Source organism: Lepus europaeus, chromosome 3 (genome assembly GCF_033115175.1).
Source record: "Lepus europaeus isolate LE1 chromosome 3, mLepTim1.pri, whole genome shotgun sequence".
In the NCBI taxonomy this organism is placed as follows: Eukaryota; Metazoa; Chordata; class Mammalia; order Lagomorpha; family Leporidae; genus Lepus; species Lepus europaeus.
In genome coordinates this window covers 42,750,321-42,769,650 of record NC_084829.1, presented here as the reverse complement: position 1 = coordinate 42,769,650, position 19,330 = coordinate 42,750,321, and the positions used below count along the sequence as shown (strand labels likewise).

Below are 19,330 nucleotides of genomic sequence, written 5' to 3'. Positions count from 1 at the left end.
AAGATCTCTCTCTTTTTTTAAAAGATTAGAGTTACAAAGAGAGGTAAAGAGATCTACCATCTGTCAGTTCACTCCCCAAATGGTTGTGATGGTCAGGCAGAGCCAGACTGAAGCCAGGGACCTAGAACTCCATACTGGTCTCCCATTGGGTGACAGGGGCCCAAGCATTTGGGCCATCATCCACTGCTTTCCCAGGCACATTAGCAGGGAAGTGGAACAGCTGAGATTCAAACCAACACTCATATGGAATGCTGGCATCACAAGCAGTGGCTTAACCTGCTGTGCCTGTACAATGCCCGTATTGCCTGGTTCTCTTTCAGTGTCACAGTGCCTTTTAACCAAGCAACCAACCAACCAAATAAATAAATAAATCGTAAAGAAGAAGAAGTTAACAAGTTCATGTGAGGAAGTAAACATTTCTGCCATTACTCCTTTTCTATGGAAATCTGCTTATGCCACCCACTAGGCTGGCAAATTTCATACAAAAGCCAAACCCTGTGCTAAAAAGGCTTAGCCAAACCCTGCGCTAAAAGGGCTTAGCCAAACCCTTCGCTAAAAAGTTTGGGCTGTATGTGCTGCATTCTGACAGGCTGACTATTTGAAGATTTTGTTATGATGCGAAAACCAAAGTCTACTTCCATACAACTTATTAGTACAATAAAAAAAGGTGCATAATCATTACCTTTCAATCAGTGAATTCATTATCTCACTATTTTCTTGAAAAAGGCAAATGAGATTGTTTGGTAGGGAAAGATAGTTACATAAATGTTCAAAATTGTTTGTTCCAGAAGCTGCAAAAGGAGAAAAAGAAAAGATTAATGAATATAACCAACAACAGTACATTCTGCATGGAAATAAATAATAGTACAGCAAAAGAAACAACAAGTATGATGGAAAAATTCAAATCTGCTAGGTATTTTACTTGTAGGAAGTCAGTAGAATGGAATATGAAAGGGGTTCATGGGAAGGACACAATGGAGAGAGTGATTCCTACACCACATTTGGTTACAATATCCTGGTGCTTAGGTGTACCTTTTGCAAAATTCTCAATCTACTTCATGGGGTTACTGTGAACATTAAATGGCAAAAATAATGCAAGGGTGCTCTGGAAAAGTAAGATAGTTTTATCGAGAGAGAGACAAAGAGCAATAATCCTCACTGGAAGTAATCTGCAAGTCTAAACAATTCTGTATGGTGTGTGGGCAATCCAAAGAATGGATATCACTCAGTAAACTTCGAGAGAACAGCATCGTGTGCAGGTACCCTACAACCAGTGCTAGGTACTGTGAGAAAACAGACACAATCAAGTCTACCTTTACACAGCTGTTATGAAATGAATCAAAACAGAGCACAGAAAACAACTGAAATAGCAAACTGATTCTCACATTAAGATCAACTTTATGTGCAATTATGGGGATGCTGAATTTTAATGCTATGCATGTTCCAAATTAAAAATGACACAAATGACCAATTTTTACTTTTTTAAAATTTGAAGAACTCAGTTTATAAATAATATAATTGAACAAGTTAACAGCTGAAAGCAAAATTAAGATCTTTATGGGAGAAGTGCTTTACAAATGTAAAAACATTTATGCAGAAATTTAACAATATATTTACTGAGATCCAGACGAAAGCAGAGATAAAAGTGTACTTCAAAAAGTTTGCAGATGGGCTGGCGCTGTGGTGTAGCAAACAGTTCCTGCCTGCAGTGCCAGCATCCCATATGTGTGCCTGTTTGAGTATCAGTTGCTCCACTTCTAATCTAGCTTCCTGCTAATGAGCCTGGGAAAGCAGTGGAAGATGACTCAAGTATTTGGGCTCTGCACCCACATGGGAGACCTGGAAGAAGTTTCTGGCTCCTGATTGGCTCAGCTCTGGCTGTTGTGGATATTTGGGGAGTAAAACAGTGGATGGAAGATCTCTCTCTCTCTCTCTTTCTCCTTCTCTCTCTGTAACTCTGCCTTTCAAATACAATAAATAAATCTTAAAAAAAAAAAAAAGGGAGGGGGGCGGTGCTGTGGCACAGCAACCAAAGCCATCACCTGCAGTGCTGGCATCCCATATGGGCGCTGGTTTGAGTCCTGGCTGCACCACTTCCAATCCAGCTCTCTGCTATGGCCTGAGAAAACAGTGGAAGATGGCCCAAGTCCTTGTGGCCCTGCACCCACATGGGAGACCAGGAAGAAGCTCTTGGCTCCTGGCTTCAGATTGGCCCAGCTCTGGCTGTTGAGGCCAATTGTGGAGTGAATCAGCAGATGGAAGACCTCTCCCTCTGCCTCTGCCCCTCTGTAACTCTGCCTTTCAAATAAATAAATAAATCTTTAAAAAGAAAAAAAAAGATTTATTTATTTGAAAGGCAGAGTTACACAGAGAGAGAAGGATAGGCAGAGACAGAGAGAGATCTTCCATCTGCTGGTTTACTCCTCAGTTGGCTGCAATGGCCAAAGCTGTGCTGATCTGAAGCCAGGAGCCAGGAGCTTCCTTCGGTCTTCCCACGCAGGTGCAGAGGCCCAGGACTTGGGCCATCTATCACTGCTTTCCCAGGCCATAGCAGAGAGCTGAATCAGAAATGGGGCAGCCGGGACTTGAACCGGCGCCCATATGGGATGCTGGAACTGCAGGCAGTGGCTTTACCCACTACGCCAGTGCCAGTTCCAATAAATAAATCTTTTTAAAAAAAGTTTGCAGAAAATGGAATCAAAAGATGAGTTCAGGGGCCGATGCTGTGGCACAGCGGGTTAACATCCTGGCCTGAAGCACTGGCATCCCATATGGGCGCTGGTTCGAAACTTGGCTGCTCCACTTCTGACCCAGCTCTCTGCTATGGCCTGGAAAATCCATAGAGGATGGCCCAGGTCCTTGGGCTCCTGTACCCGTGTGGGAGACCCAGAAGAAGCTCCTGGCTCCTGGCTTCAGATCAGTGCAGCTCTGGCTGTTGTGGCCAACTGGGGAGTGAAACATCGATGGAAGACCTCTCTCTCTCTCTGCTTCTCTTCTCTCTGTGTAACTCTGACTTTGAAATAAATAAATAAATCTTAAAAAAAAAAAAAAAAAAGATGAGTTCATTTTTGTGCAAAAAAAATCTTTTGACAGCTCTGCATCGTTTTTCCATAACATGCATTTCCAGGAAGTTTTTGAAGTGTCTTTGCAAATATGCATTTTTATCCATAAATGTGTACATCACCACAGTCAATTAGCTTCCATATAAACTTTCAAGTCACCTTAATTCTAGAGTGTTAGGGCCAAAGACAACCAACATTCCTACATTTTGAAAGAAATCTGAAATCACCTTGAAAGTCAGGTGGGGAAGGAACTCCATTTAAGTAATGAAAAAACAGAGCAGAACACTTCAGGAAAGGCATGACTCCAGCCTTGACAGTCCTCCACAGGTGCCAGCCAGAGGGTGTTCCTCTCAAGGCACTGAAAAAGAGAAAATGATCACTGGGTCACTTAAGAAGAAAAGGTCATTCTACTTACAGCGTAAGATCAAGGCAGAGATGACTGCCATCTGGAACTGACAGTGCTGACACTTAACAGGAGTGGATTAATTGCTAGTCCTGGCCATAGATGCCAGGTAGGGATGGGGATATAGTCTCCAATGCTGCTATTAAAATTTATGATAGCAATAACCTGAGGCAACAGAAAGAGAAAATCTGGAAAATGAAAAACTTCATAATTCTAGCACCTTGTATCAGCAGGCATTATTCTTGCAAACTGTTTTAGTACTGATTTGTCTTATATAGTTGCAACTAAAATATATGGAATTGAAAATTAACGTATTTTTAGGATATTATAAGCCTTAATTTTATATTGATGTATAATACTTTGGAACACACAATCATAACTTACACAAAACTATTCCTGCAAGCATTCAGATTACCTTTAGTTCTTTGCAAACATAAATAGTATCAGAATTTACATCTTTGCATGTAAATTGCAAGTTGGGTTATTTTGTTAATGCAGATTTTCAGAAATGAGGATCGTTTAGTCAGACAATGGAAGTTTTACAGCCTCTTGACATCTACTGCTAAAAAGCGAAATGAAACTGTGAACTGAATGATCATGCCTCCAACAATATATGTAATTCTAATCATTTCACTTCACTCTTGCTACTCATGGGTACTACTTTAATAAAAATTACGCCAACTGAATTTGAATTTTAAAATTCCTAATGAGATGTCATATTTTACAACAGTGACTTCCCAAAGTACATTCCATTCCGGCCCTACTAGCCCGTACCAGGTCCTCTGAGCAAATAAAGTGTTCCACAGCCAAACAACATGGGAAGCTCTGCCCATAATCACCCTTTCTTCAGAGACCTCCACTCATGTGAGTATAAGAATAGTTAGAGAAGTCCAGGAGGTCACTCCAAACATGTCAGCAGACACCAATTTCTCCCAACTAGCAAATTAAATCCATCCTTATGCTATCACCTACTGGTATTTAGGGAAATGCCTATCATATGAAGATCACCATCTTACCTTCCTGTATACTGGCGAACTGTTTTATACAAAGCAAGAACTGCTAGTTCTTCCTCACCAGTGGGATTTTCTTGATCCATGCCATTCTCCTCTGGAAGACAAAGAACTACTAGTACTCTGTATTTTCCAATTGTGTGTTGTTAAAAGCATTGATGATAACATCACTTAAGCACTTAAATATATTCATATACTAATGTACAACATGAAGCATTCCCACTAAATATGCAGAATTTTAATCTTTCAAGTATGAGCACAGTATTGATCTCTGTTAGATCAAGGAGCCAACTGGCTTGCTGTGGGTAACATCAGCTAAATCTACTTTCCTCAAATATTTAAACAAATTGAAGTTTGAATGTAAGACATAATTTAAATTTTATTATTATTCTTCTTTAATTTGAGAGGCAGACAGAGAGAAAGAGAGGGAGAGAGAACTCCCATTTTCTGGTTCACTCTCTGAATGCTTGCGATGGCAGAACCCAGGCCCACGCTAGGAGCTGGGAAGCCAACCCAGGTCTCCCATGCAAGTGGCAGAGAGCTAACTACTTGGGCCATGACCTGCTGCCTGTTGGGGACCACTTTAGCAGAGCTGGAACTTGAATTCTGGCACTCAGATATGGGAGCAGGCACCCCAACTGGCATCTTAATTGTTAAGCCAAATGCCTGCCCTGTAACATATAATTTAATAATGAACCCAGGGAGAATGAACAAACATGTAAGTTAAAGGCAGCATTCGTAAACATAAATCCTAAGGAGTTTAACTACTATGTGACCAAATATCACTGAAGTTAGGAAATAAATAAAAACATTCACACCACTTGCTGATTGTAATAGGAGCAAGAAATTTGCTTCAAAATTTTTCACATGGGGGTAAAAAGTAGTCTAATTATAATTTCCATATTATTCTAATCCAAACACCTTTTCCTCTAATATGTATTTTTTTAAAAGATTTTATTTATTTATTTGACAGGTAGAGTTACAGACAGTGAGAGAGACAGAGAGAAAGGTCTTCCTGCTGTTGGTTCACCCCCAAAATGGCTGCTGCAGCCGGCGCTGTGCCGATCCGAATCCAGGAGCCAGGTGCTTCCTCCTGGTCTCCCATGCGGGTGCAGGGCCCAAGCACTTGGGCCATCCTCTACTGCCCTGGGCCACAGCAGAGAGCTGGACTGGAAGAGGAGCAACTGGGACTAGAACTGGCACCCATATGGGATGCCGTTGCCGCAGGCGGAGGATTAGCCAAGTAAGCCACAGCGCAGGGCCCTAATATGTATTTTATTTATTTATTTATTTTTTGACAGGCAGAGTGGACAGTGAGAGAGAGACAGAGAGAAAGGTCTTCCTTTGCCGTTGGTTCACCCTCCAATGGCCGCCGCGGTAGCGCGCTGCGGCCGGCGCACTGCGCTGATCCGATGGCAGGAGCCAGGTGCTTCTCCTGGTCTCCCATGGGGTGCAGGGCCCAAGCACTTGGGCCATCCTCCACTGCACTCCCTGGCCACAGCAGAGAGCTGGCCTGGAAGAGGGGCAACCGGGACAGGATCGGTGCCCCGACCGGGACTAGAACCCGGTGTGCCGGCGCCGCAAGGCGGAGGATTAGCCTCGTGAGCCACGGCGCCGGCCCCTAATATGTATTTTTTTAAACTGACACAACGCAAGGACTTCCTCCGGGAAGCTGACAAAAGGGCCAGAGTTACCTGTGCACGAGGTCAGCAAGATCTGAACGATGTGTGCCATAGTGACCAGATGGAAAATGTGAAGGTCTCCAGTGCCAAGGCTGATCCCTGAAAAATCCTGACACTGCAGCGTGGGGAAAGCAAGCACCAAGCTCACCTAGACACCAAACGCAGACCGTCAGAAACACCGCCTTCCCTTTCAGCTAAGTACATTCCCATCTTCTTCCTGTGAGCCCTTCCAAGCTCAGGCCCTCCCGCTGAGACTTCACTCTTACATGGCATACACATTGGAGAACCCACTAGACTGGTGAGAGGAAATGACTTAAGAGTTAACAGAGTCTTGTCCCGTGGGCCCCCTATACATAGTTGATTGTTAGTAACATTTGAAATATCTGCAGTGAATGAGCAGATAAAGCATGGGTTTTGGACTCACAAAGATCTAGGTAAGAATCTCAGCTCCTTCTCTTATGAACTTTTACAGGGAAGTTAACACTTCTGAACCTCAGTTTCCCTATTTGAAAATTAGAGATAACATGTATGTGTCTAGAAAATCTCAGAAGTAGGGACATAGGACTAAATGCAGATGTCTGTGAAAACAGCAGGCACACAATAAATGCTAGCTCTCTGTTAGCCTCTTACTGCCTGTATGGTGGTGCTAGTGGTGGTGACTTTAGGAATAGCAACGGGAACAACAGCCGACACTTATTAGGGATAGATTTGCTCAAAACTCTTTACATGGATTAATCGATTCAGTTCTGAAACAATCATATGAGGTCAGTACTAACCAACTTACAGGTACAGAATCTGAGGTGCAGAGGTTAAGGGGACTGCACTTGGGGCTGCTGTGTATGGTGGTGTAATCTGGGGCCTGGGAAAGCGAGCCAGTTGAGGTGGGCCTGAAATACAGCCACACACTGCTTGGCCAGCTCAGAAAGCAGACTTTCTCTGAATCACAGAAACAGACTGTCAGTAAGTAGTATTACTACCTTGGCTACAAAATAAAATATGTCTAAATATCCAGGTCAAGTTCTAGGCTCCTTGAAAAAAATGTTTTTCTTTGAAAGGCAGAGAGACAGAGACGGATCTTCCATACACTGTTTCACTCTCCAAATGCCTACAGCAGCAAGGGCTGAGCTGGGCCAAAGCCAGGAGCCCAGAACTCAATCTAGGTCTCTAGAGTGGGTGGCAGGGAACTAATTGAGCTACTACCTGGTGTCTTTCAGAGTGTGCATTAACAGGAAGTTGTAACTGAAGCAGAGCTGAGACTTGAACGTGAGCACTTCAATATGGAACACAAGGCAGTCCCAAGTGGTGGCTTGACTGCTGGGACATGGGACTTGGGACATCCTCTGCTGTTTTCCCACCCCTAGGCTTCTTAGTATTTCTTTTTGAGACTCATCATAAAATAATTACACCCAGAAGGGGTAAGAATAGTATCATATGACTGACTCCTTTGTGCCTCTACACTACTCACCAAACCTAAGGCAAAGTTATATAGTATAACGAAGAGAACTCTAGACTAACAGCAAAATACCTACCAATAAATGAAACATGTCGATATCTAATATGCATGGAAGATCTTCATGGCTATCATTAGGCACCAATGCTAAAGAATTAAAGAACAACACATTAGCATATTTCATGTTGATGCAAGTTAAAATTCATATAATCTAGTTTATCTTTTTGTAAGATATTTATGAATTTAAAAGTTAGAGCTTAAATATAAAAAAACAGTACTACCAAAAATAACTGAAAAGCTATGCAAGTAAAGACAAAATTTTAGAAGATGAGAAATTATCATAACATACATCACAATATTATCAATACGTACATGCAAAAAGTCTTCCAAAGTGTCCTTGCACCACTGAGAGCGACACCACTGTCCAATGAGCTGCTGCAAATCTTGTTAGTGACCTCAGACAGTCATCCTGAAATAAAGAAACTGACACAAATGACAAAGAAGCCAACACATGAAGTAGTTCTCGTCTTTCAGGAATGCTAGTTCAAGTATAGCTGGAAGTGCAATGTATCTCTCTAAAGATATGCAACTGAATCTCTGACATCTTTAATGACATGCTTGTAGCAGAATGAACGGGATGCGAACAGTCTGATTCTGTGCTGCACAAACCAAAGCCATCTCGTTGGTGCTGGTTCTTCTGGGATAACATGTATTAGGTCAGAGAGCAACAGATACTCTCAAGAAGCTCATGCAGGATTTCTTTCTTTCTTAAAATTTATTTATTTGAAAGAGTTATACAGAGAGAGAAGGAGAGGCAGAGAGAGGGAGAGGCAGAGGTCTTCCATCCACTGGTTCATTTCCTAATTGGCTGCAACAGCTGGAGCTGCGCCAATCTGAAGCCAGGAGCCAGGAGCTTCTTCCAAGTCTCCCACACTGGTACAGGGACCCAAGGACTTGGGTCATCTTCTACTGCTTTCCCAGGCCATAGCAGACAGCTGGATTGGAAGTAGAGCAGCTGGGACTCGAACCAGTGCCCATATGGGATGCCAGCACTGGAGGATACGGCTTTACCAGCTACGCTACAGCGCTGGCCCCATGATGCAGTATTTCTTTATATGTATTCTAAAAAGCTCTAAAATGTAGGAAGTTTTGGGAAAATTATGTGTAATCAGATGGTTGCCCAAATCAGAATGTCTGTAGTCAGCAAAATCTGTTATAGACAGGGCAGGTGCAGCAAACCTGGGCTAGAGTAAAGTTCTTAACTCAGGTCTCATCAGTGAGAAACTACATCTGACTCCCTGGGAGCAGGGCCTTGGCATTGATATATTTTAAAGCTCCCTAAGAGCTTCTGATGGGCAGCCAGGTAAGCCTACCACTGTGCTAGAAGAACTTATGCCCACTGGAGCTGGAAGTAGAGATCTTTTGGCTTATTTGCTTTTTTAAAGATTTATTTATTTATTTGAAAAGCAGCGTTACAGAGGAAGAGAGGGAGAGACAGAGAGAGACAGGTCTTCCGTTGTCTGGTTCATTCCCCAATGGCTATAATGGCTAGAATTGGGCCAGCTTGAAACCAGGAGCCAGGAGCTTCTTTCTGGGTCTCCCACATGGGTGCAGGCCCAAGGACTTGGGACATCCTCTGCTGTTTTCCCAGTTCATCAGCAGGGAGCTGGACTGGAAATGCAGAAGCTGGGACTCAAACCGGCACCAATATTGGAATGCCAGTATTACAGGCAGCGGCTTTACTTGCTATGCCACAATACTGGTCCATCAGCTTATTTTGTATTTTCCAAAATGTTATTTGGCTCAAAAACAAAACAGGGTCTGGCACTGTGGTGTAACAGGTGAAGTTGCTATATGCAACGCCTGTATCCCATATTTCAAGTTCCAGCTGTTCCACTTCTGATCCAGCTCCCTGCTAACGCACATGGGAAAACAGCGGAAAATGGCCCAAATGCTTGGGTCCCTGTACCTGCATGGGAGACCCAGAAGAAGCTCCTGACTCCTGGCTTTGGCCTGGTCCAGCCCTGGCCAATGTAGCCACTTGGGGGAGTGAACCAGGAACAGGAAGACCTCTCTGTCTCCCTGTAACTCTGACTTTCAAATAAATAAACAAATTAAAAAAAAAATAGACTGCATTTAAGGTCTGTGAAATCATTTAGTCTAGCCCTACCAAGATAATCACGGGTGGGAGTTGAAATTCAATAAATCTATAGCAGGCTAATTTTTAAACTGGTAATTTTGTATAACCTGTGAATGATGTTATAATTATCCAAATGGTCCTTGGCAGAAAAGACTTCCTGCCCCTATTTTATAAGATCAGTATAATTTTGTATAGCAAAACATTACAAGATAGGTAAGTAATGAGTATCCCTCTTATGAAAACGGATGTAAAAATCTTTTTGAGGCCTCCTTATATACATGACCAAATTGGGATTTTTTCAGAAATGCAAGGCTGGTTTAACATGAGGAAGTTAATGAAGGTAAAGTGACTGTACATTAATACAGAAACCACATGAGCAGGAAAAAACAGATGCAGAAGAGGCAATAGTATCCAGAGAGGGCAGTCTGAAGTATATAGACCCAAGATCACATATCATATTACAGCCAAGACCGATGTGAATTACTGTTTTGCTGATTGACCAGAAAGATACAATTCATGGGGTAGGTGTTTGGTACAGCAGTCAGACGCTGTTTGGGATGCGCAAATCCCATATCAAAGTGTCTGATTCAACTCCCAGCTCCTCTACTTCTAATCCATCTTCCTGCTAACGGGCACCCTAGGAGGCAACAAATGATGGCGCAAAGATCTGAGTCCCTGCCGACCATGGTGGGAGACCCAGATTGCATTCTGAGCTCCTGGATGTGTCCTGGCTCAGACCTGGATGTTGTAAGCATTTGGAGAGTGAATCAGTGGATGGAAGAAGATCTCACTGTTCAAATAAAGTTGAAAAGAAAAAAGGTACAATTCAGGCTCTGTTACATTGCAATCCAGTGAATCCAAAGAGGCCTGGCTATCCATATATTTTTTAAAAGTTCCAAGAGTATTTTAATGTACAACTCCCAATCATGTTATAGAATCTTTATTCTTAAAGACATTAAAGGCTGGCGCCGTGGCTTAACAGGCTAATCCTCCGCCTTGCGGCGCCGGCACACCGGGTTCTAGTCCCGGTCGGGGTGCCGGATTCTATCCTGGTTGCCCCTCTTTCAGGCCAGCTCTCTGCTATGGCCTGGGAAGGCAGTGGAGGATGGCCCAAGTCCTTGGGCCCTGCACCTGCATGGGAGACCAGGAGAAGCACCTGGCTCCTGGCTTCGGATCAGCACGATGCGCTGGCCGCAGCAGCCATTGGAGGGTGAACCAATGGCAAAAAGGAAGACCTTTCTCTCTGTCTCTCTCTCTCACTATCCACTCTGCCTGTAAAAAAAAAAAAAAAAAAAAAAAAAAGACATTTAAAAAAAAGTGCTGAGATTCTGTTTGCAACAGAAACAAAAGCTAGCACATTAGTTGATGAGTAATCACACTTAACTATATTTTCTACACTGGTTTTTGTTTCTTGGCTAGGTCTGACACCAGAGGTTTTCTCAATCCTGGCTCCTAGGAAGCTTTTAAAAACTATGAATGCTTGGGGCCGGCGCCGTGGCTCAACAGGCTAATCCTCCGCCCACGGCGCTGGCACACCGGGTTCTAGTCCCAGTCAGGGCACCGGATTCTGTGCTGGTTGCCCCTCTTCCAGGCCAGCTCTCTGCTGTGGTTCAGGAGTGCAGTGGAGGATGGCCCAAGTCCTTGGGCCCTGCAACCCACGGGAGACCAGGAGAAGCACCTGGCTCCTGGCTTCAGATCAGCGTGGTGCGCCGGCCGCAGCGGCCATTGGAGGGTGAACCAATGGCAAAAAGGAAGACCTTTCTCTCTGTCTCTCTCTCTCACTGTCCACTCTGCCTGTCAAAAAAAAAAAAAAAAAAAAAAAAAAAAAAAAAAACCAGAAAAAAACCAAACTGAATGTTTGGGTGCATCTTCCGAGACTCTGACTTAACTGGCCCAGGACTAGGGCCTGGGTGTTTTTAGAAACTCCCCACGTGATTCTAGATCAATAAAATGAGATGATTTGGCTCTCAAAGGCATTGTTACGATTCACTGTCAGATGCCGGCTACACAGTAAACAGCAGCAAGCCTTGCCTGCACATTCCTTCCTCCTCTTCCTAGGCATTAAATATACTCAGCTTGACACTAATCTGCATGTACTTACGTTCTGCTTACAAAAGGTGGCCAGATGTGGTACAGTGTGTGTTCTGTTTCCATTTCCCATTCACTATAACATTAAACACTGAAGTAGAAGCACCCTATTTAGTTTTCTGCCCAACAGCTTGAAAAGAGAAGTAGTTACTTCCTGAAGTCTACCTAAAAGAGCAAGGAAAACGAACCCTCCAACATACTTCTTCTACATCCTTAAAGAAACTGGATACCTGCCTAAAACAGTGATTTCAGCTTGGTAAGATTAAGCAGCAGACCTGAATCATCTACTTCCATTTCACCCTTTCATGAACGGAGCCAACTGAGTCTTACCAGTCTGCAAGGCAAAGGACCAAACAATGGTTTATCTTCATCACTCAAAATTCTTTCTGCAGATTAAAAACGGTTGGGATGGTGAGTTTCATATTATGTGTATTTTGCCATAATTAAAAGTAAAAAACAAAAAAACCTTTCTGCAGAAAGTACATCATTCAGTTTTAGAATCTTTAAATCACTTCACAAGAATTAACTTTGGATGAAAAATATAAATGAACACAGATTCCCTTAACTGACAAGATCCTATAACCACTACCAATACAAGTTCTTTGTTGCTACGGTTCATTTGACTGCCAATCGCATTTTGTCACTGTATCACACTTCCTGTTTCTACATCTGTTATTTCATATTCCTATTATTTCTATTTCATATTGTTGCCCATTTTAAATATAGGATTTTGCCCATTTAAAAAATATGGTTCTGCACCTAAATTCTTATCAAGGTATGTTTGTGACTGAAAGAGCAACCCAATCATACATCTCTTACCTAAGCTTTGGATGGTGTATGCGCAGCTACCCCAACACATTATGGGCACACGGGGGTCCTCTTCATTGGGATGAACCTTGAGCCCCACCTTATAAGTAGCAGTTCCAAATGTTGTTAGCATTTCTTTTATGCTCTCAGAATAAGGGTTCCTGAAGTGAACATGAATAGAATTGGCTCAAAACAGTATACACACACGCTTCAAATGGCTGTTTCTTAACAGTTCTATGCTGTATTGGAATTGGACCACTTACAACATATCCAGAGTTAACTGCAAGCAGGGGTAGAGATAGGCAAATAGTCTCTGCCTGAGTCGAGAGTTACGTTGTTTGGGTTGAAAACAGGACACTGGGTGAACGTGTAGACATGGAGCCGTGGGACCCATGACCTGTTCCCATATCCTGAGAGGTATACCCATTGTGAACCCACGGCCAGCAGATTAAAGTTCATTCAGCCCTTTGACATTTACAGGTCCCAGGTGAAAGTTTGGCAGGGGCCTGATCGCTTCACTGGAAGGCTCACAAGTCAGGAAGCTCCACCAGCCCCTGGTATCAAATGAGCTTCTTAGTGCTTTGTTCTTAAACAGTTACCCAAGGACCAATAACCACATATGGAAAAAGAGATGAACCAAAACAAGCAGAAAAAAAGAACTTGGGGGGAAAACAGAGATAATGAAGAAAGCAGAAAACTAGAGGATCAATACAAAAGGGCCAACAGTAAGTTAATAGTAGGCCCACCTCAAAGAACAGAAAATCTAAAAGGAGAAAATTATTTAAGAAGCATAAAAAATTCTCAGAATTGAAGGATGTGAATCTTCAGATTTAAGGGTTTACTGAAAACCTAGAAAAATGAACAAAATAAGATTCGTATTAACAAGGAATATCATAGCAAAATTTTGAAACAGTGGAGAAAAAGAAAAGTTCCCAATAATTTCCAGAAGCTAAGGAAGTTATAAAGGGACAGAATCAGAATAGCAGTGATTTCTCAATGCTGGGGCTGGTGCTGTGGAATAGCGGGTAAAGCTACCACCTGCAGTGCCAGCATCCCATATGGGTGTCAGTTCAGGTCCTGGCTGTTCCACTTCCGATCCAGCTCTCTGTTATGGCCTGGGAAAGCACTGGAAGATGACCTAAGTCCTTGGGCCCCTGAACCTGTGTGGGAGACCTAGAAGAAGCTCCTGGCTCCTGGCTTTGGATCAGCACAGCTCCGGTCATTGTGGCCAATTGGGGAGTGAACCAGCGGATGGAAGATCTCTCTTTCTTTTTCTGCCTCTCCTTCTCTCTTTGTGTAAATTTGACTTTCAAATAAAATAGATAAATCTTTAAAAGATATTTTTTTCTAAATGCTAGCTATCAGTAAAACACTGCCTTCAAAATCTAGATTAAACATTATTATTTTTTTTAAATTTATTTATTTGACAGGTAGAGTTACAAACAGTGAGAGGGAGAGACAGAGAGAAAGGTCTTCCTTCCGTTGGTTCACTCCCCAAATGGCCGCTATGGCCGGAGCTACGCCGATTCGAAGCCAGGAGCCAGGTGCTTCTTCCTGGTTTCCCATGTGGGTGCAGGCGCCCAAGCACTCGGGCCATCCTCCACTGCCCTCCCGGGCCACAGCAGAGAGCTGGACTGGAAGAGGAGCAACCGGGACTAGAACTGGCGCCCATATGGGATGCCAGCACCGCAGGTGGAGGATTAACCACGTGAGCCATGGCGCCAGCCCTAGATTAAACATTATTTCCAACCTAGGATTCTACACTCAAACTATTAATCATGTACATGAGTTCAATAAACAGATTTTCAGAAAAGAAAATTTAACACCACACATCCTTCCTCAGGAAGCTGCAGAAGTGTGTACCTCTGCAAAAGAGGGGCAAACTAAGAAAGGAGATACACGTCCAGACGACACCGGTCAAGGGAAGCCTCAGGGTGATAGCTGTACCTGTCCTGGTTGGTACAGGAAGATGCAAGATGGGGTGAGGGCAGGAAGGGATTTGAGGAGAGAAGACCATCTGATAGGTTTGAGCATTTGGGAAGAGTTGTTAGAAATCTGACAGATCTACCGAACCATTCAGGAAAAAACAAAACAAAACAAAACAAAACTAAGCAAATAGAAAAGCATACCTATAAAACCAAGTACAAGAGAATGACAGGATAAGTATTAACCACATGCAAGATAAAAATTGTAGACGAAGGAAAAAAATAATTATAATACACATTTAGCAGAGGAAACATGGTTATAATGTAAAAACTAAGAAGTGATTTAACTAAAAATGACAAAGTAATTTATAGTCACAGAAAAAATGGTTTACAAACACCTAAGAAGTGCCCTCACTTCACAGATGTGGGAACTGAAGTACAGAGAGGTCAATTAGTTTGTTCGAAGTCAAACAGCTAATGGCCAGTAATGTGGCTCCAGAATCTATGCTATACTTTGAAGCCTGTTGACTGTGAGGTAAAATAGGGTTTAAAATACTCTAAAAAATTATTCATTGCGGCTGGCACTGTGGCAGAGAAGGTTAAGGCCTCTGCCTGCAGCACTGGCATTCCATACAGGTGCTGGTTCAAGTCCCAGCTGCTCCTCTTCATATCCAGTTTCCTGCTAATGGCCTGGGAAAGCAGCAAAAGATGGCCCAAGTGCTTGGACCTCTGCACCTGCATGGGAGACCCAGATGAAGCTTCTGGTTCCTGGCTTCAGACTGGCTCAGCTCCAGCCATTGCGGCCATTTGGGGAGTGAATCAGCAGATGGAAGACCTCTCTCTCTGATTCTGCCCCTGCTTCTGCCTCTCTGCAACTTTGCCTTTCAAATAAATAAATCTTTAAATATAAATAAATAAAATCTTAAAAAAATTATTTACTTATTTATGAGAGAAAGAGAGACAGAATCCCTCTTCCATACGCTGATTTACTCCACAGGATGTCTGCAACTGCTGGGGCTAGGTCCAGGCAAAAGCTCACAATCAGAAACTCAATCCAGGTCTCCTATGAGGGTGGCAGGCACCGCAGGCACTCAATTACTCGAGCCATCACTGCAGCCTCCCAGGATCTGCAGCTGCAAGAAGCTGGAGTCAGCAGCCAGAGCTGGACACTGACTCCAGGCACCTTGATGTAGGATGTAAACGTATTAAGCAATGATTTAACCACTATGCCAAACGTCTACCCCAATACTTCGGTTTTGATCTTGGGTTACCAAGAGGCTGGTGAGGCGAATAAATAGAACTACGGAAGTCAGAAGGAAGCACAAGACTTCGTGGGGAAGCTGAGTGCTTTGGATTTCCATGTCCTAATGAATTACTAAGGATAGCCAGATAAAGAGACACAGCAGGGGATCAGCAATGTAGACTAGGAGAGGGTAGTTAACAGTTAAACAGGCAACATGGTTTTTCGACTTAAAAAAATACATACACACATATTTCAACAAATATCATCATACAATGCTTAAACTTCAGAATTTAAGATTAGTTCTTATAACAATTTTGCTTTCTAGCTTACCAAATCACATTCTTACTAACTGTTGATACTAAATTTTCATTTAAAATAGGCCAAATTTAAAAGGAATAAAAGAATATACTCACTTAGGTTGAAAATCAGGCCTGAACCCTTCAGGTAGCTGTAATTCATTCACATTTTCTACATGCTTTGAAGAGGCGGTATCTACAGAAATAGGCATTTTTTTAAACCATTATTCAACAAATCACAATGTTTCTTTTCTTTTTTTTTTTTTTAACTTTTATTTAATGAATATAAATTTCCAGTGTACAGCTTATGGATTACAGTGGCTTCCCCCTCCCATAACTTCCCTCCCACCCGCAACCCTCGCCTCTCCCGCTCCCTCTCCCCTTCCACTTGCATCAAGATTCATTTTCAATTCTCTTTATATACAGAAGATCAATTTAGTATAAACAAATCACAATGTTTCTATAAATTTCTGCCATGTAGGTCATAGAAATAAAAAAAAAAAAAAAAAAAAGGATGAAAAAAAAATTTCCACAAACAGAAACCTGCATAGCATCCATGTAAAGCATGGACTACAGGCACTGTAGGTGGCAGCTTTGCCCACTACATCACAGCGCCGGCATCCCACATGGGCACCTGTTTGAGACCCAGATGCTTCATTTCCAATCCAGCTCTCTGCTGTGGCCTGGGAAAGCAGTAGAAGATGGCCCAAGTCCTTGGGCCCCTACACCCATGTGGGAGACCAAAAGGAAGCTCCTGGCTCCTGGCTTCAGATTGGTGCAGCTCTGGCCATTGCGGCCAACTGGGGAGTGAACCAGTGGATGGATGACCTCTTTCTCTCTCTCTCTGCCTCTCCTTCTCTCTCTGTGTAATTGTAACTTTCAAATAAAATAAGTAAATCTTAAAAAAGGAAAAAAAAAAAAAAAAAAAAAAAAAGCACGAACTACTGTTCTGGTTGACCAAGGCATTTTCTTCAGTTCCCCACGGGCAGTGTGGGGTGTCAAGAAGCCTCTGATCCAGCTCACAGTCGAGCGAGTCACACACCAGAACCAGAGCTAGCTCTTCAGTACTCAGCTACATCTTCCACACCCCCAGAAGTTTTTCAGTAAAATGAGGGACTAAGTGAGGAGTACTTATTATAAACTTCACATGAGCTTGCAAGTTTTCAAGGAATAAAGAATAATGTAACAAAGTACAATTTAGCTTATAAAGAGAACTGGAATGAGTCAAACCATTAAATGGGAGGTTGCAATTTTAAATACTTCAAAAGAAAAGATATATTTTTTTAAAGGGAATTAGGGACCATCCCATTTTCTCTCCATGGGTTGCCATGACAACTGTAAATTACAGAGATGAGAGGGGGAGTGAGTTTCACCAAGTTAATGCATTACAGTGAGGGCATCACCAGGTTGGAGGTCAAGTACAGTTCATCTGGATGCCATGTTGGAGCCAACTTATTTGAGCTAGTTGCTTTACTTGCATCTCATTTTTTTGTTTTTAATTTGACAGATAGAGTTAGACAGTGAGAGAGAGAGACAGAGAGAAAGGTCTTCTTTCCGTTGGTTCACTCCCCAAATGGCCACTATGGTTGACACTGCGCCAATCCAAAGCCAGGAGCCATGTGCTTCTTCCTGATCTCCCATGAGGGTGCAGGCGCCCAAGCACTCAAGCACTTGAGCCATCCTCCACTGCCCTATCGGGTCTCAGTAGAGAGTTGGACTGGAAGAGGAGCAACCGGGACTAGAACCCGGCATTCATATGGGATGCTGGCGCCATAGGCGGAGGATTAACCAAGTGAGCCACGGCGCCCGCCCCAAAAGAAAAGATTTTATCTACTGGAAAGGCAGAGTGACAGAGAGAGAGATCCATCTTCCAACTGCTGGAAGGGAGTTAAACAGGCAACATGGTGACAGCAATAGCTAGGCTGGGCCAGGTCGAAGCAAGGAGCCCAGAACTCCAAGTGGGTCTTCCCCATGAGTGACAGAGGCTCAAGCATTTGGGCCATCTTCCTCTGCCTTCCCAGGCACATTAGCAGGCAGCTGGACTGGAAGTAGAGTAGCCAGCACTCAAACTGGCACTCTGATTTAGGATGCTGGCATCCCAAGCAATGGCTTAAACTGATGTACCACAATGCCAACCCCTCACTTTAAGATACTTTTTAAACAGTATTTTCTGGAAACACATTTCTAAGGATCTCAGACTTCAAGGAAACATGAAAACAGAGCTTACCAGAAGCACTTCCTTCTTTCCTAAGAGCTTGTAATGCTTTTATTTGCTGAGATACTGTTCTGATCCATTGGGTCAGATTTGGTTGGTCTGAAAAATTTAACCTAGAAAAGATGACAGAACATTTAGCACTTCACTGTTGTTGCTTAGTTTAAGATATAAAAGATTTCTTAAATGATCACAGGCATACAGATATGATTTAGATGTAATTCCAATATTGAGAAAAACAGCCAGGGGAAAATTTAGAAGAGAAACCAGAATAGATATAGGCCAATGGAAATAAAAATATATTATTTGTTAAGTGATGCTAATGACATTGTTAAAAATTTCACTCAGTTTTTCAGAACTGGAATTTAATAGACTTTCTTAAATACCACAACTACCAGTGTTACTAATACATATTAAGTGCTTATGATATGAGAAGCACTCAGTAAAGCATGTTACTGTGCGCCTCTTACAGCACTAGATTTAATCCTCAAAATATTCCTATTAAGTAGGTTGTTTTACTGTCCCCACTTACAGATGAGGAAACTGAAGTTTGAAGCTTTGTAACTCGACTAAGGCCAAGATAAGGGATAGAGCTGTCATTCAAATTCAGTTCAGTCAGACTCCAAAGCCTGTCTTTTTATGACAGTATTCCATTATGACCGTGCCATGGCCGACTCTCAAGGGAGAAAAACAAAATCTGAACCACAAAAGTGACAGGTAAAACCCTTAACCCAACAATGACTAATTTCTTTACCAGCTCAAGTGCAGGTAAGCACCATGCTGTTCTTTCACAATGAAAAAGCATAAACTTACATTCAAATCTACTATTTAAAGGACATTTTGTGGTAGAACAGACTAAAACACCAAAGCTTGACCCTCCAAACTGAAGAGAGAAATTGACTTTTAAGTTTTATGTATTTGAAAGAGCGACAGACATGGGGACAGAGATCTTTTATCCCTGGTTCATTTTCCAAATGCCTGCAACAGCTGGGGCTGGGCCAGGCAGAAGCCA

The 19,330-nt window shown here is 42.7% G+C and overlaps 1 protein-coding gene across 2 annotated transcripts in view; it reads right to left on the bottom strand.

Moving 5' to 3' along the window:
• UBR2 (ubiquitin protein ligase E3 component n-recognin 2) overlaps positions 1 to 19,330 on the bottom strand; it is a 122,799-nt gene that overhangs the window by 10,993 nt on the left and 92,476 nt on the right. For both annotated transcript variants that reach the window (XM_062186129.1, XM_062186128.1), the window contains exons 33-42: positions 18,334 to 18,434; positions 16,224 to 16,302; positions 12,655 to 12,803; positions 12,166 to 12,221; positions 7,980 to 8,076; positions 7,687 to 7,754; positions 6,170 to 6,305; positions 4,482 to 4,572; positions 3,290 to 3,420; positions 683 to 791 (exon numbers count right to left, since the gene is read on the bottom strand). In XM_062186129.1, the coding sequence (XP_062042113.1) occupies positions 683 to 791; positions 3,290 to 3,420; positions 4,482 to 4,572; positions 6,170 to 6,305; positions 7,687 to 7,754; positions 7,980 to 8,076; positions 12,166 to 12,221; positions 12,655 to 12,803; positions 16,224 to 16,302; positions 18,334 to 18,434 (1,017 nt within the window). The remainder of the gene's footprint in view (positions 1 to 682; positions 792 to 3,289; positions 3,421 to 4,481; positions 4,573 to 6,169; positions 6,306 to 7,686; positions 7,755 to 7,979; positions 8,077 to 12,165; positions 12,222 to 12,654; positions 12,804 to 16,223; positions 16,303 to 18,333; positions 18,435 to 19,330) is intronic.